Source organism: Cavia porcellus, unplaced genomic scaffold (genome assembly GCF_034190915.1).
Source record: "Cavia porcellus strain 051 isolate PalLab524CR breed Dunkin Hartley unplaced genomic scaffold, mCavPor4.1 scaffold_9, whole genome shotgun sequence".
Taxonomy (NCBI): domain Eukaryota; kingdom Metazoa; phylum Chordata; class Mammalia; order Rodentia; family Caviidae; genus Cavia; species Cavia porcellus.
The window spans coordinates 66,902,775-66,918,690 of record NW_026947492.1 but is presented as its reverse complement, the minus strand read 5'-3'; the positions used below and the strand labels follow the sequence as shown (position 1 = coordinate 66,918,690).

Genomic DNA, 15,916 nt, shown 5'->3' with positions numbered 1-15,916 from the left:
CATGTCTAAATCAAAGGCACCTTTCCCGCTACCTCACCTGGGTCCTTAAGTATGACAGCGCCGTGTTTCCTCATAAGATCTTGTCTCTTTGGTTTTCCAGTCTAACATACATGCACTCACCAGTGAAGTTGTCCTGGCAAAACACCTGGCACCAGCATCTACCTGGGCATCAACCTTCATCCCATCAACTCCCCTAGGCTCCAGTTCAGTGCGGTCTGAGAGCAGGAAGTAGTTAGAGAAATCTTTGCCCTTTTTCATAATAATAATCATAAGATGGGATATGAAAGGATTTTGGCCCAGGCAGGACACTGTAGCCAGAAAAGCCTCAACTGGAAGCAGGAAGCCCCATCTCCCCCGCCCCTAGGAATTTACATGTGACGCCATCTTCCCACCCCTGGAAATTTACATATGGCACCAAGCCTAGGACCAATGGGCTACCTGTGCATCCCTAAAGCCCTCCTTTGGTTCCACCCCAAACCGAGGCTATTTAAATACCCCCACACTACATGTCCACTGGAGGGATAGCCGGTCACCAGCGGTGGGGGGTGCCGGTCATCTCTCTCCGTGTTCTCAGAATAAAGGCCACTTTTTATTTTATACTTCTCATCTTTTGGAAATATTTTTCATCTTTTGGAAATAATCCTATCAAATATGTGAGCTTATAAGAACATTGCCAGTTATATAAACTGTAACACCAGAACTATACATTCATGTTGTGACTGTTTGTTAGGGAATATATACAACCCACTTCATTTCTGACCTGACGATAGGCCTTTCCATTTTCCTCTATTCTTGTGGACAAATAAGAACAAAGCACAGATCTATATACATGCCCACACAAAAGCATTAATAGTCACAATATTACAGTTTTCAGGTAAAGTGACATAATTTTTACATACTAGTCTCTGTTATACTAAAACTATCATTTGACTGTCAGGATATATCTAAAGCCAAACACTCTTTGAGGGAGAACTGTTTCTCTTTCACAAACATAGGAGCATGAACAGCTCATGTGTATTGCATGTCTTTGAAGGGTAAACTGCAGCTTATTTCCTGGTCAAATTCCTTGGAAAAAAATTATGGCATGTGTGGGAATGAGATGACACAACTCGATTATGATAATTAGTCTTAAAACAAACTACTAGATGGAGAAACTACAGAGGAATTCCAAAAAGAAATAAGAGCTGCTTGGAAAACACATTCTAATTTGAGCAGCACAACTGTATACAAACAGTGTGCTTGCATTAAGGAACATGGCGTGGAGTTTTAATAGATCTATATCTCTAACAAAATTTCTTCTCTGTGCCAGGTTCAGTTAACAGAGCTTTGTGCATGTAAACAGTGGTGTTTATAAGCAGGCACTAGGAAGAAATCCAAGTTCTGTTGCTCATTGACATAGAATCTTTTCCCAGAGTGGAGTCAGGGGTGGATGATGGAAGGAAAATGACTTTATTTCTTTGAACTACAATTACTCATCTGTAAAGTGAATTTACAAAGTGTTTACAATGGAGGAATTTTCTTACCAGTCATGTCTGATTGAAAGTACGTTTTAGGATAGCCTGCACCTTAGATTTAGTGTTAAATCTGCCTTAGATTTAGATACTGGCTATTCTGTGCTTTAGAATACAATGAAATAGAAAGCTATGAAGAATTTTGTTCTGACATATCTCAACTTGCACAGTTAGTCTTTAACCAGTGTTGTTAGTTGTTCAATCCTGATCCTTAATTTATATATAAATATTTTTATATCTTTAGAAACTGGTTCCAGCACTTGGAGATCTGCTCATTATAAATGATGTCATTTTGCCTTCTACTTGGGGAAAGTTACAAGTGTTTTCTTCAGGTTTTACTCTGCTAACTGGTAAAGGATAATTGTTGAGTTGTTCAAGCCAAGTTCGTGAATGCTCCATATAAAGACAGGCTTGGAATGTGACTATTTAAATTACATTACAGCTTAATTAAATTACAGCTTAAATTACATTAAAATAATGAAATAATTCATACAGTGAGAAATAGTCTTCAAACTTGAAAAGAATAAGATGTGGATCAGCGATAAACTACAGTAAACTTTTCTCACAGTGGGACGATTTTTCCTTTCTCGCTTTTATATAACTTACTGCTTGGTACTTTGTGCTCAGAAAAGCACAGATAAGGGCTTACACCTGCACAGTATTACCTACCAGAAGAGACAGCTAGGTGAATCTGCATATTTCTAATACTATTCTTTGAACTCCACTTGCTTGAACTAGTGGTGCTTTGTACTGTGAAAACAGTCGCCAGAGTGCCTGATTCCTTTGGAACACTCTGTGGAAAGAGGTCTCAATGTTCTAAAATCAGAATTAACCTTTTCTTATTAAACAGTACAATACATGGATAATCTCTGTTTCGATTTTGGTACTAGATCTTCAACTTTAGGATTATTTGTTTCCAAGAGGAACTATGTTGTATTTTTAATGTACAAAGCCCCTATACATTGTTCACAACAGAGGCAATTAGGCTTTTTCTGATCACACTCTGAATTCTTCAGGGGGGAATTCTGACTTGATATTCTAAATTCTTCAAGGAGGTGTGGACCAGTCCATATCCCTTAAAATATAGATTAATGACCATTTGAAATCTGAATAAATCATCTTACAAATGTAGATGTAAAATGCCAGCTGAACATTTAGTCTAACTGTAGAATTTTATAGTAAGGAAGCCATGAGACAAGGTTTAAAATTATTGCAAAGCAGGCAAAATTAAAATAATTGTGCATCACACTGAAATCTATTATGCTATTGCACTGCTGTTTTTTTGTTTGTTTGTTTGCTTGTTTGTTTGTTTTTTGTTTTTTGTCAGCAATGGAACTAGAGATACAAATACAGAGGACAGAAACCAGTCATGTTTTCATAATTTTCCACCTGACAATTCACATAAGTGCCTTAGCCTCTTAATCTTATTTGATAATTATAAAATGAGAAAGTCCATCAAGTAATTTTAATCTCATTTAGCAATAACATCATATCTTTGAGACAGAAATTGGGAAAGGAAAATAATATTACATAGTGTTTATAGGGCTCAGGTTTTGGGCTTCTATCTTAGAGGACTTATCCATGAGATACCAGGACTGATATTACACACTCAAAGAATCAGGATTTACATGGTTCATTCTCTTACAGTTAAACAAATATACAATAATCATTTTTGTGTGAGGCACTGATTTCCACATTATTTAGTTTTTAACAAAACCAGTAAAACATCTTTTCTATAAAGGTACAAAAGAGAATAAATAAGTATGTGGATGACAATACGAACTACGTTAAAACATGAAATGCAGTTCAGGATTGAAGATGCTGCTGGTACTCTCAACTAAGACTGTGAAGGCAGATGAAATTAAGAAAATTTTGTTTAAGTAAAAACTTTTAGGAGATGAGAAAGTGATACAAAGGAAGGAAACTTCCAAAGTGCCTGGTCCATTATGAGTCTGTGTTCTCTAAAATCAAAGAATGAATTTTAGGACCAATGGAGGTGAAGAGCAGAATATATTTATTGAGAGAAAGAAAGGTTCTGTCCAAGAGAGAGACAGAAGGGGTCCTTAATGGATTGTCAAAGACTCTGCCTTCTCTAGGGACTTTTACAGAGAAAAACCATGAGGAGAGTTGGATTCAAGTCGGGGAAAAATTGGAACTCAGAAAGCAGGTGGCCATGAAACCAACAGAATTATGGTCAACCAAAAAGATCACGAGCATAATTGCTCTGGTAAGGCTGAATAAAGGGGATCTAATTGGAAGTGTGTGGTATAGTGAGTGGGAACAGGCCCTTTGCCTGTAGGGAGTTAGTTAGTGGCTCCTTAAGGGTTGTGATTATCCGTATCATCCTTTTGGAATTTTTCATTAATTCTAATGAACGGGCCATTCTCTACACCTACTAAGACTGAACTAAAACCACTAAGATTAAAAAATTCCTCAGGGTGAGATCCTTTTTAGTATAAAATCATCCCCATCCTCTGGAGTCATTCCAAGATTACCCCTTGCCTGCTGGGTCATCCACCTCTGAAGGGTTTTGGCAGTTTTGAATCTTCTGATGGCTCCTCCAGCCTTCTCAAATACCCAGTAAATAGTGGCTGCGGTGGAGTGCCTTGGTCCCTGCCCATCCTGAGGCACTGAGCTCCCAGCCCCACATTGGGTATTACTATGTTTGTCTGTGTCTTATTTCATCCTTTCACCACACGTCTCATATAGGCCATTGGGAATCTTGGCAAAATCCTGGATATCACAAGACAGTACTCACACTTTGATTGTTATCACAACTCCTTTGCATTCTTTTTCTTCTATTTTCACTTTTAGGAATCCTTATGCTTCTATTGGCTCCTATACAAAATCCAGCATGCCCTTCATATTTTAAAGTCAGCTCATTAGCAACTTTGATTCTACCTGTGACTTTATACCTGTTCATGATGTAATTTGGCAAATCCATAAATTTTGGAGTAGGATCTACACGTGTTTAGGAGTTCATTATTCCACCTACTACCATTTCCTACATTCAAACCTCTATCTCAGAATACTGTTCTGACAAGCTTAGCCCAAATAATTTGTTGACGCAGGGACCTTATGGAGTCCAGCAAGGTATTACAAAGGCTGTTAAATCTCGTGGTAAATAGTAAGCAAAAATCCCAAAACTATCAAAACTTTAAAAAAAATTAACAGTATAAATAAAATTATAGAGAAACTGCTGAGAGTTTATAAATGCATGCACTTCTCAGGCTTCAAGCATATGTGTGTGCATTATGGAGAATAAGGGAGAGACAGAAAATTATAACTATGAAGGGAGCATGGGTTTTTATTAATAGAACTGGACATATGAAATTTCAGTATGGAAAATAATTATGTTGTGTAACTAAGGAATAGAATATAAAAGGATTACTGTAAAACTAATGATATATAAGAATAACAATTGTTAAAACCACAGTTAATAGGATATAATGATAGAAATAATTCATAAAAGATAAAAGTTTGATTTATTTTGAAATGCTAACAAAACAATATGAAAATTAGTAAAAACACAATTAAAATTTGACTATCACACACAAGAGCAGATTTTAGAACATAAAGATTTACTGAATTATTATTTAAGCACCCATAAATTTAAGCTCAATATAATGAAATCTCTAAACAACAAAACAGGCATTTCTTAAAGACTAGAGAAAAGCTTATTTTAAAACAAGCAAAAAACTATGACTGGTAAAATCAGCTTCATTAAGAGCGCTGATTGCTAAGGGAAAAAAAGCAGACCAATAATTTCGAAAGCTAATGGAATAATTCTTTGTTCCAAAATTCTAAAAATTATGTTTGCTTTTTCAAATATGATGAGAAATGAAGTATTTTGCCAGAAAAATAAAGAGATGTTTGGGTGAGAAGTAGGCTCATGGTATGGAATTTTTGATACTTGCACTGAATATTGATTAACCCAGAAGCAAGAAGGTAGTCAGCAGAGCAGAGAAATTTCCCGATAACAGCATAATGAGAGTAATGGATGCAAAGTAGCTAAGCTCCAAAAAGAATTTGGACTTCAATCAACAGATGATTGGATAAAGATAGTGCAATATATCCACATTGGAGTATTACTCAGCCATCAGGAAGAATGAATTTATATCACTTTCAGGAAAATAGATGATCTTAATACCATAATATTAGCAGAAATATGTCAGATACACAAAATGAAGTATTACATGAAAAACCAAATATAGAAAGAAGCAAAAATTAAAATAAAGAATTGGTAGCAAACAAAAAGATGGAAATTTTGATACTGGGAAAGTGATTGGGGAAAGGAGAAAATGTACAATAAAGATAAAAGTATTAAGAATGATCAAGATGGCTTATAGACCTGAATGAGGCCCCCCAGATAACTCTTATATATCCCAAACATACACTAATAGAATAATTTTTAAACAAAAAAATGTATAGCAGTTAACATTTTTGTTTTGTTTAACATAGAGTAATAGGAAACTAGTCTTAATGGTAAAGTGAAAGTGAAATAAGAAAATAAAACATTAATAATACTGTGTAGAAGAAGTATAAAATATCCAACAGTAGAAAAAAAGAGAATTTGGAAAATGGAGCTAAATAAAATAAGTGAAATATATTACAACATAAAAAGTTATTGAAAAATGTAAAATTTAAAAATTTTACATTGGTGAATCAAAAATAGAGATGAACAAAACATATTTTCATGGATGATAATCCTCTCATCTAATAATTATACTTCAAAGAATAAAGCTTCACTGCATTGCTATAAAACACAAAATATGCTAAAAATATATCAGCAACAATTGAATACATAAATGAAATTAATTATATAAAATACACATTATTTTGATATATGTAAATTACTTACAAATAACTTAACAAAATAACATGAATAATGGGAAAATTAAACACTTTACTCATGTATTACAAAAACTAAAATTTATGATTGAAGAAATAAAAGAAAAACTATTCCAGACAGTGTTAAAGATGACATTAACATTAATGTTGTATTTGCTTTGAAATTAATGAATAGTTATGGTTGTTCATTCTTATATTCAGGAATGAAGATATTTGCCATATTTTCCGTTTCTTTTTTTGATTGAACTATTAACCTAGTGAACAATACAAAGTGTTATAGTTTTAATTAAACAAAAAAATTTGCTTAGTCTTTGAATTTTACTGAAAAATCATTTAAAAGTCATTATTCTACCTCTTATGAAAAGTGGACACTCATAGATTAATTTGGAATATTTAGATTTATCTTTTGGCTTAGAACTAGAGATGTATATGTGTCCATAATACAAGGTGCTAAAATTTGCATAAGGTATTTTAGAGTAAAACATAGACTGAAAAATAAAAATGGATAAAGTGATAGGCAAAGTCCAGTATAGACATATATAGACCTAGATTGAAATACTGTATATATATATATATATATATATATATATATATATATATATACATGTATATACGTATATACACACATATGTAATATATATGCATATATATACAGTATTTCAATCTATCTATCTATCTATATGCATTCCACTGAAACTGTGTTTCAGCGTTAGTGTTTGTAAGAAATAGTATTGAAAATACGTTGGTTTTGACAATCATATGTGCTAAAATCCCTATATAAGATGATTCTATTTCAAGTTAAAGATTTGGCAATGATGTTTTGAACTCGGAAACATCATTTAACAGAACAACCAAATTCAGCTTATACAGAGCCAGATGCCTGTGCTAGCTTGAAGTCTTGATCTTCTCAAACTCATAAATATTCAAGACATAAAATGGATAAAAACTAGGTATAAATTATGAAGATACTCAACTATTTGTTGGCACTCATAAATAAAACAAGATATCAAAGGAGAAATGTGTAGGTTTAAATTGGCAGTGTTAGATGGGCTCAGTGGCACACACTTGTATTCCAGGACTTGGGACGCTGAAGCAGGAGGATCCTGGCCATCTAGAGACCAGCCTGCATTACAAAGTGAGCGTAAGGCCAGCCTGAACTGCATAGCAAAACCCTATCTCAAAAAGACAAAAAATAAATAAATAAAATGAAATAAAATAAATTGCCAATGTTGCATTGTTTAGTCAAAGAGCATAAGAAACCCAATATAACATGTTCTTCCACCAGAAAAGCAACAACAGGGGTTCTTTGCATGTCATCAAAGGGGCACTACTTAGTCCCTGTCAGGGATGATAGTCCAAGAGTCTTCAAAATCTGAATATAATGATATTTCTTCTCAGGTTTCTGAATCCATCAGTCAACATTCCATGTAGTTGTTTAGAAACAACAACTAGAATTGCAGCACTGCAGGAAGAAGGCAAAGGAATAGGATATATTCTTTAAGAGAAGCATATATGAGTCTTCTTAGAAGAATCAAAAACCTTAGAAATAGAACATTAGAGACTCATACTTTATTAAGCACACCGAGAACTCGATCTCTTATCTGTTTGGTCCTCACTCCATAAATGATGGGGTTCAGTGAAGGTGGAATAACCACATAGAGATTTGCAATAAGAATATGAATGTAGTGTGGAATACTGTGCCCAAATCGGTGAGTGAGGAAGGAGAAGACTGATGGGATATAGAAAACACAGAGAACGGCTATGTGAGAGCCACATGTACTGAGAGCTTTTCCCCGTGCGTCCTGTGATGGGAGGTGAAAGACAGCACGGAGAATGTGCACATAGGAGGTGGCAATAAGGACAAGATTCAGAAGAAACAGTGAGACCACGAAGAGTCCATAGATGGCATTGATATGAATATTTCCACAGGATAACTTTGCAATGCCCATATGTTCACAGTAGGAATGGGCAAGGGTACGAGCATGGCAAAAGGGTAGCCTGTAGATGAGATAGATCATGGGAAGTATGCACATAACCGGACGAATCACAATCCAGAACCCAATGCCCACCAGCATCCGAGATGTCAGGATGGTTGTGTACTGTAGTGGAGCACAGATGGCCACATAGCGGTCAAAAGCCATGGCCATCAGGACTTCAGCCTCCATGCCAGTGAAGGTGTGGATCAAAAACATCTGAGCCACACACCCTCCAAAGGTAATCTCATGAGAATCAAACCACAAGATACCCAGTATGCGGGGCACAGAGGCGGTAGATAGAGCCAAATCGACTGTTGAAAGGATGGCCAGAAAGTAGAACATGGGCTCTCGGAAGGACTGCTCTATCTTGAGAACTATCAAAATTGTGCCATTCCCCATTAAAGCCACAAGGTAAATAGAACAGAAAGGCAGGGAGAGCCAGCCATGAATCTTCTCCAGACCTGGGATTCCAATGAGGAAAAATGTGGCTGGGTGAAAGATGCTGCTGTTGTGGTTGTATAACATTCTGGGAAGGTTGGACTGAAGAAGTGAATTTCTTCTTCCTGTAAACAAGCAAAGAAACAAACAAAAGAGAGGGGCTTGGGCGTTGGAGTTTTGTTCTCTTTTACTAGGAGAATAGGTAGCAGGTATTCTGTGTTCAGGACTTGGTCACATTCCGAACTTTCATTCTGTGCTTACTGATGGTTTTCTAACTCTAAACATGAACTTTTCACTGTACTCAGTGAAAAATGTAATAATTAGACCTAGCCACTCTTTTTGGAAGACAACTGAATGTGGTTGAGCAATATGGATCCACTCTCTGGCAAGAGACTTTCAAAGATTGTTATAGGCAGCTGACCTAGTTAGAAATATTACAGGCAGGCAAGCAGGCCTAACATTTCCAGGAATCCAGTGCAGAGGACCAAATATATTGTGACCTTGGAGGAGACACATACCTCTTGCTCTGGACTATATCTGAAACAGAAGGCAAAACAAATGCAACCATACCCTAAGTATGAACATTAGGGATTAGGTATGGATTGCCTGGAGAAGCCAAGTGTTACCATCCCAACCTCCTACAGGAAGAGTCACTGAGCTGTAAGATGCTTGTTTGCTACATGACTGGCTTCCTCATTCAGCCCTAATCTGATCTGTTCTCTTTGAGCAATTAATCTGATTGGTTGATCATAGCTCTATCCCATCTTATGCCCATCTGCCTTGTGTTTCCCAGATTTCTCCACCTTAGATGCACCTGATTTCATGGTTTTACATTGTAAAAGTTCCTAGAAATGGTAGAATCTTTGCCAACCCACCAGGGACACCTTCTGTCTTTGTCTCTGTCTCTGTCTGACTTTCTCTCTCTCTCTCTCTCTCTGTCGATCTCTCTCTCTCTCTCTCTGTCTCAGACAAAGCTTTTTTCTCTCAATAAATGTTTCTACTCTTAACATCTGTTGTTCCTATAACTCATTCTTCAATTTTATACAACACCAACTCCTGTAGGACATATAGTAGGTCCAGAATTTTTCTTCCCTATATCCACATTTATATTGTATATGGAGCAAAAAGGTTAAAAACAAAGTAAGGATTGCATTCAGCCAATTCATAATGAAAATAAACTGCAAATCCTAGTTTAAAGACACACTGGCTTTTGAAATCTAAGTTATTCTGGATCATCATTATTAACTGACAGAGATTTATGTCTGGTTCAAGCCTAGTCAAATCTCATATATACCCAAGCAGACTTTTAGCAACATAAGCTAAGATATTCTTAGATCAAACTGCTATTTTCTTGAAGTGCCAGACCATCACTGAAAATGGCACTTGTTCATGACTGACAGACTACAGACAGGATCATTTGGAAAAAGAAGAAAAGGTGCTTTCTCATGACTAAGCCACTGTTCTCATCACATCAGACTTTCTCAGAATATACGGTCATTTATTTTTGTCAGTTTGATTTCTACTAGGAATTCTACACTCCCTTGATGCCTCCTCTAATCAGTTAAAGACACTAAAAATGTGCATAGAAGAAAACCTCAATAAGATGCAGGGTTATGCTGTTAGAAAAACATATATATGTTTTTTAGATAGTAGTGTTCCTTCTTCAATAGTCTCTAGAGGTACTGGGGAAAGATGATATTTATTTCCTTCAAAATGCTATGAAGAACAAAAATATTAAGAAAGTTGTCTTTTATTTTATAATATAGCACTTAAAATTCACTCTAAATCTTACCATCTCTTGCTTTTCCCATTGGCATATTGCATTTTGAAACATTTATTATCTTTTCCTCAGTCCCTAAGTCTAATAAGGTTTTTTTAAAAAAGTGAATCCTCCCTCTTTTAAAATTTCTTCCAAAATTTGAGCAGAAGGTACTTAAAAGTGGCCTGAATAGTACTTGTGTTCAATAAAAACATAATTTAAATATTATTATTGACCAGAATAATTCTAACAAATCCAGTGGTATGGTTACTCTTGCTGTCTTTGGAGTTAAACTTAGAACTCTATATCCTGACAGTAATGCAAAATATTAGATGATTTAATACATAACTTCCTTTCCTGTCTGGCACAGGATGACCACCGAGTCCTTCTCTCAGCTGGCAATGCTCTTGAGTCTGTCTATGTTCTGCTACCTCTACTCACCAGAAATCACAGCTGATCCACCTTAGCCTGCCACAAACCATCAAACAGCCCAGTGTTAGTCTCCTAAATATGTAGCAATGGAAGGCAGATTTAATGAGTCTCTTGCACCTCAGTCATATTTATAAGTAGGCACCCCATTTCTCTCTGAATGTTAGGCAGTGCTTTGGGACAGAGTCCTCAGAGACTGCTCCACAGACTCCAAGTTCTGCTCCAGAAATAGAAAAGCAAAAGAACAAAGGACAAACCAAGGTGAATGTAGGCAAAAACAGTACTAAAATACCCAATTAATTTCAGTTTTTCATGCTAAATTGTCAACCTATTTTTAAACAAATTACTACCATATCCATTTCATCTTTATATAATTTCCAGAATGGGAAGTGGAAATTTTAGTTCTCAACAATTTATTTTACTTTTGCAAATTTGATTCCACAAAACAGTACCATCACACACTGACTTAGTGCATCAGCTCTATGTATTTAATTTGATTCCACAAAACCGTATTGTCACACATTGACTTAGAGTGTTAGCCCTATGTATATACATAAAAACATGGAGACATCCTTCATAAATGAAGAGTTGTCCTTTTCTGCACATCTATACTGTCAAAGTTAAACTCTGTCAGATGTCAGCTGTTTATGAAACTACATATGCAGTAGTGACCTATCCTGATTTTTATTAATCCTATCCATACTCTACACTGTCTATCATAATGTGCTAGATGACCACAGTTAAAAAAACACTTTGCAATTAACAACTATAGAAATATACATTTACACAGTTTCACTTTCTAATCTACTTAGTTATGAATTTGGCTCATTTTCTCATAACTGTAATAACAGTATCTGTCAGTAGTATACTTCAGTGTTCATGGTTGCAAAAATGCGTGTTACTCTTACCCTCTTTTTGCGTGAAATGAACCATGAAGTGTTCTATCATATTTTAATTTTTCAAATAAATATCTACTTAAATGTGTAAATATATGTCTTTCAAATAAGCACAATTAAATTTTAAGAATTTTTATGTTTCAGAATTTCAATGTTAACAATTATGGTGCTCATTACATAACTCACAGTATGGCCCAAACTCTAACATGAATAACAGGCAGATTATTTATACATTGTGGGTATAACAGAAAAAGAGACAATGCACATTCCAGGTTAGATGATGTTGGAAAGTACATGTGGTTCATAATTTAATAATCATGAATTATTCACTTCTGAAATTTTCCACTTAAAATTTTTTTTCACCAGTATTAATGGTAGGTAAATGAAACCATGAAAAATGAAACTACAGATGTTACAGAATAAAAGTTTGGCTTTACAGTTTAATGTCTATTAATGTGTTCCTTTACATAATTAGTTTAAAGATAAAAGAATACGACTGCATCAACTGGTTCACAAAAGCATTTTATAATTTCTCCTAACCTTTCATAATAAAAATACTTTGAAGATTAGGAAAACTCAACTTGGGGAAAAAACAGAGAACCAAAGTACACCTGCACCTGTCATCACATGTAGAGGCAGGGAACCCTACACTCAAACCAAGACCATGAACAAAATACATATTCACTCCTACTGCTCTTACTCAGTATCATGTTGGAATCATAGCTAGTACAACTATATGAAAAAATTAAAAGATATAATAGAAATGAAGCAATAACATTTTTATTTACAGATGACATAATTATCATAGAAAATTCCAACAAAACAAGAAGTCTGAAAGAATAACCAATTATACTCATGATGCAGGATACAAAATGATATAAAGTCAATTCCTTCCCCATATACCAAAGGACAATTAAAAAGTATGAATTAAAGTCTTACACCATTTACAATAGCACCAAAATAAATACAATAATTGGGCTGTAGAGCCTGAGTGGGCATACAGCCAGGAACCCCAAGGACAGAGGGCAACTCTGCCCTGCCAGCCTCTGCTTCTTGCACCTGGAAGGTGAGCTTGGCACAGCCCATCAGGAAGTTTCTGCACCATCACGGACTGAATGAATTATTCTAACCATTTATTAATTATTAAAAAGAGGTACATTGTGAAAAAATACACTATGGCTCACGACGTTTTCCACACAACTTTGGGATATATGAAGAGTCCAAAAGTTAGCAAAAGAACTGCTCTCCAGGATGAGCTGATAAGTGCAATCACAGCCCATGTGGCCCGGCAGAGTTCAGAGTACTCAGATGACTTCGAAAGCGATGTTGTTTCTTTAGGTGATTTTTCTGATATCTCAGTAGATGAAAATTCAGTTAAAAACTAAATTGTTTTCTTATATCTGATGAAGAAATGAGTTCTCCAGAACCGTCTTTTTTGAAAACCAAGAAATCAAATGGTGACATAAGGAGAGACAAGCCGGAATTTGCATATAAGAACCATGAATGAGTACCTGATGTCTATGAAGATACAGTTGCAAATTCCTTCTCTGAATCTCAAAGTAAAGGTCAAGAAGTTGAAAAAAGAGAATTAAAACTGAAACCCAGAATTCTTCTAATCAAAAGCACCTCTTCAGAAAATAGCAGCAGTCTTGAAGCAGATGAATGTAACCTTAGCCAAGGGGCTTGTTAAAAGAGTAGCCATGTGGAGAAGGAAGAACAAAGAGAAGAGAAGGAAACTCCTTGGTGAGGACATGGATTCTGCACTTCCTCCCTTCCCATGCTGCATGTCAGACAGCTGGATGCTGAGAAAGATACACTGTCTGCAGACCTTGGTCTTGAGAAACAGAATCCATTATTTAAAAGCCCTCATCATCATCTCTTACAGAAAGCCTTGGAAGACTCTTTCCACCTGGATCTGAGGAGAAGGCACCAGAGCAGATCAGAATGGAGAAGTTGAGGACACTATAATTCCTGGAATTCTGCACTTCCTCCCTTCCCATGCTGCATGTCAGACAGCTGGATGCTGAGAAAGATACACTGTCTGCAGACCTTGGTCTTGAGAAACAGAATCCATTATTTAAAAGCCCTCATCATCATCTCTTACAGAAAGCCTTGGAAGACTCTTTCCACCTGGATCTGAGGAGAAGGCACCAGAGCAGATCAGAATGGAGAAGTTGAGGACACTATAATTCCTGGAAATTAGATTACAATGAAGAAAATGCAGTTCTGATAGACTTTGTTTCTCCTGAACTTGAGAAACTCAAGGAAAATGAGATGGCCACTAATGATCTTGAAGATGACAAGGAAAAGGCTGGGCTGGAGGTGAAGGAGGAATTCAGAGCTGATCTCTGTCACTTAAATCTCCAAGAACTGTTGAGACAACCAATGCAAAGACACCTGCATGGGGACAATGAACAGTGGCAGTTGAAAACTGGTGGCTGAACAGGACTTTGATAATAAAAATATTAGTTTCATTTATTAGAAATTTATGGGAAAAGTCATTAAGCCACAATCAAGGGCATCTCTCTTAGCTGCCTTTCCTGAAAAAGCACTGCTGTCAACTCAAGGATGTGCCTCATCTCACTCCCTCTTCCAATAGTCCCACCTAGTGCTCTTGTGCACAGGAAATGAGACTCCTGTTCACTGAACTTGTGCACTGTTAACCTTGAGAGGTTTGTTTAAGGATTCTCCATCTCTAGAGATCCTTGTGAGGGCCTCCTCACTCATCCTCCTCAGCCCTGCTGATGCAGAGACTTTCCCAGAAAACAACTGAAGGCAGAAATATGAAGAGTAAAATGTCAACAAGGAATAGAGTATCCAGTGCCTCTGCCAGATTAACAACTTCTGAGTTTGTGAAGAAAATCAGTTCTGTAAGAACTCTAGGGTCAGCGACATCTCTTCACTACTTAGGGACTCTGAAAGTCTTGGAGCAAAAGCCCTCACAGAAGCAGAGTCTAGAGCCTGACACAGAACTACGAGCCTTAGATCAGGTAAGGGCCACTGTTTAGGAAAATTGGTTAGAAAAGAAATATGTATCTTTACATGAGAAGAACAGAATAAAAAAGATAGAAAGTAAAAACTTAAGGTTCTAAAATGAACAGAAAAGAGCTGCTAAGAGAGAAGCTTTAGAATGCAATGAGGCCTGGAAAACTATGAAAGAAAAAGAAACAAAGAAACTAACTGCCCAAAGAGGCTGGGGGAAGAACACAGTAGGCAAACCCAAGAAGAAAATGCAGTGAGGAAATAGAGGCATTGCAGGTATTTGAAAAATGCAAAGAGTAAAAGAAGATGGAATATCTTAAGGAGAAAAATGAAAAGAGAAAGAATAAAAAAAAAAGTAATTGCTGAGAAAAACAAAACTTAACTGCTGTTGAAAAATGGAATAAGAAAAGGAAGCTTTTTTAAGCAAAAGCAAAGAGAGAAAATAAGAAAAGAATTAAAGATAGTTGATAACAACATAAAGATAAGCAAGCCGTGAATCAATATGGAAAATGATTGGGAAAAAAAAAAAGCATGAAAGAATGCACTGAAAACAAAAGAAACAGCATTCCTTTCTTGAAAATGACACCTTTCTTGGATCTGTCCAAGCAAAACTGTGTTATCAAAAGTGTTTTGATTAGCCATGGGTTTTAAAGGCATTCATCCAATCCTTTATAGTTACAAGAATATATTTTAACTAAATATTAGACATTTACACTGGTATCTAGGGGTTTAGGCAGGGAAAATATTTTTTCAACTTTAGATAAACTTCCTCAAACCAAAGTTAATCATCAGACTGATCCTTCCACTAAGATAAATAAAGTTTATAGTGTCCTGCTAACATTGAAATTGGGGTGATCCATGATCACTTTCACTAAACTCTGCATGTTATTTCAGTATGTTTAATTCCAGTTATCAAAAGGGCCTCATCTGGGTATGATAATTAGAGAAATAATGCAATTTGTGGGAGGTTGTGCATCTGGATTCAGGGTTCAAATGAATGATCCCTAAGCAAGATGTCCCACACACAGTCTTCTAAAGTTAATCTAGTTCGGAGAAGTTGCACCTTCACTGTGC

General features: G+C 35.9%; 1 protein-coding gene and 1 pseudogene across 1 annotated transcript; one reads left to right on the top strand and one right to left on the bottom strand.

Annotated features, from left to right (window-relative positions):
* Positions 1-7,924: 7,924 nt before the first annotated feature.
* Positions 7,925-8,863, bottom strand: LOC100724821 (olfactory receptor 52J3-like). The gene has a single exon (XM_003465282.1). It carries the CDS (start codon positions 8,861-8,863, stop codon positions 7,925-7,927), a length of 939 nt encoding a protein of 312 aa, XP_003465330.1.
* A 4,172-nt stretch (positions 8,864-13,035) lies between these two features.
* Positions 13,036-15,265, top strand: LOC100713176 (microtubule-associated protein 9-like; annotated as a pseudogene).
* The last annotated feature ends 651 nt before the right edge of the window (positions 15,266-15,916 follow it).

Excerpts from the sequence above, each read along its gene's own strand:
- LOC100724821 (XM_003465282.1), bottom strand. The coding sequence starts at position 8,863 with ATGTTATACAACCACAACAGCAGCATCTTTCACCCAGCCACATTTTTC.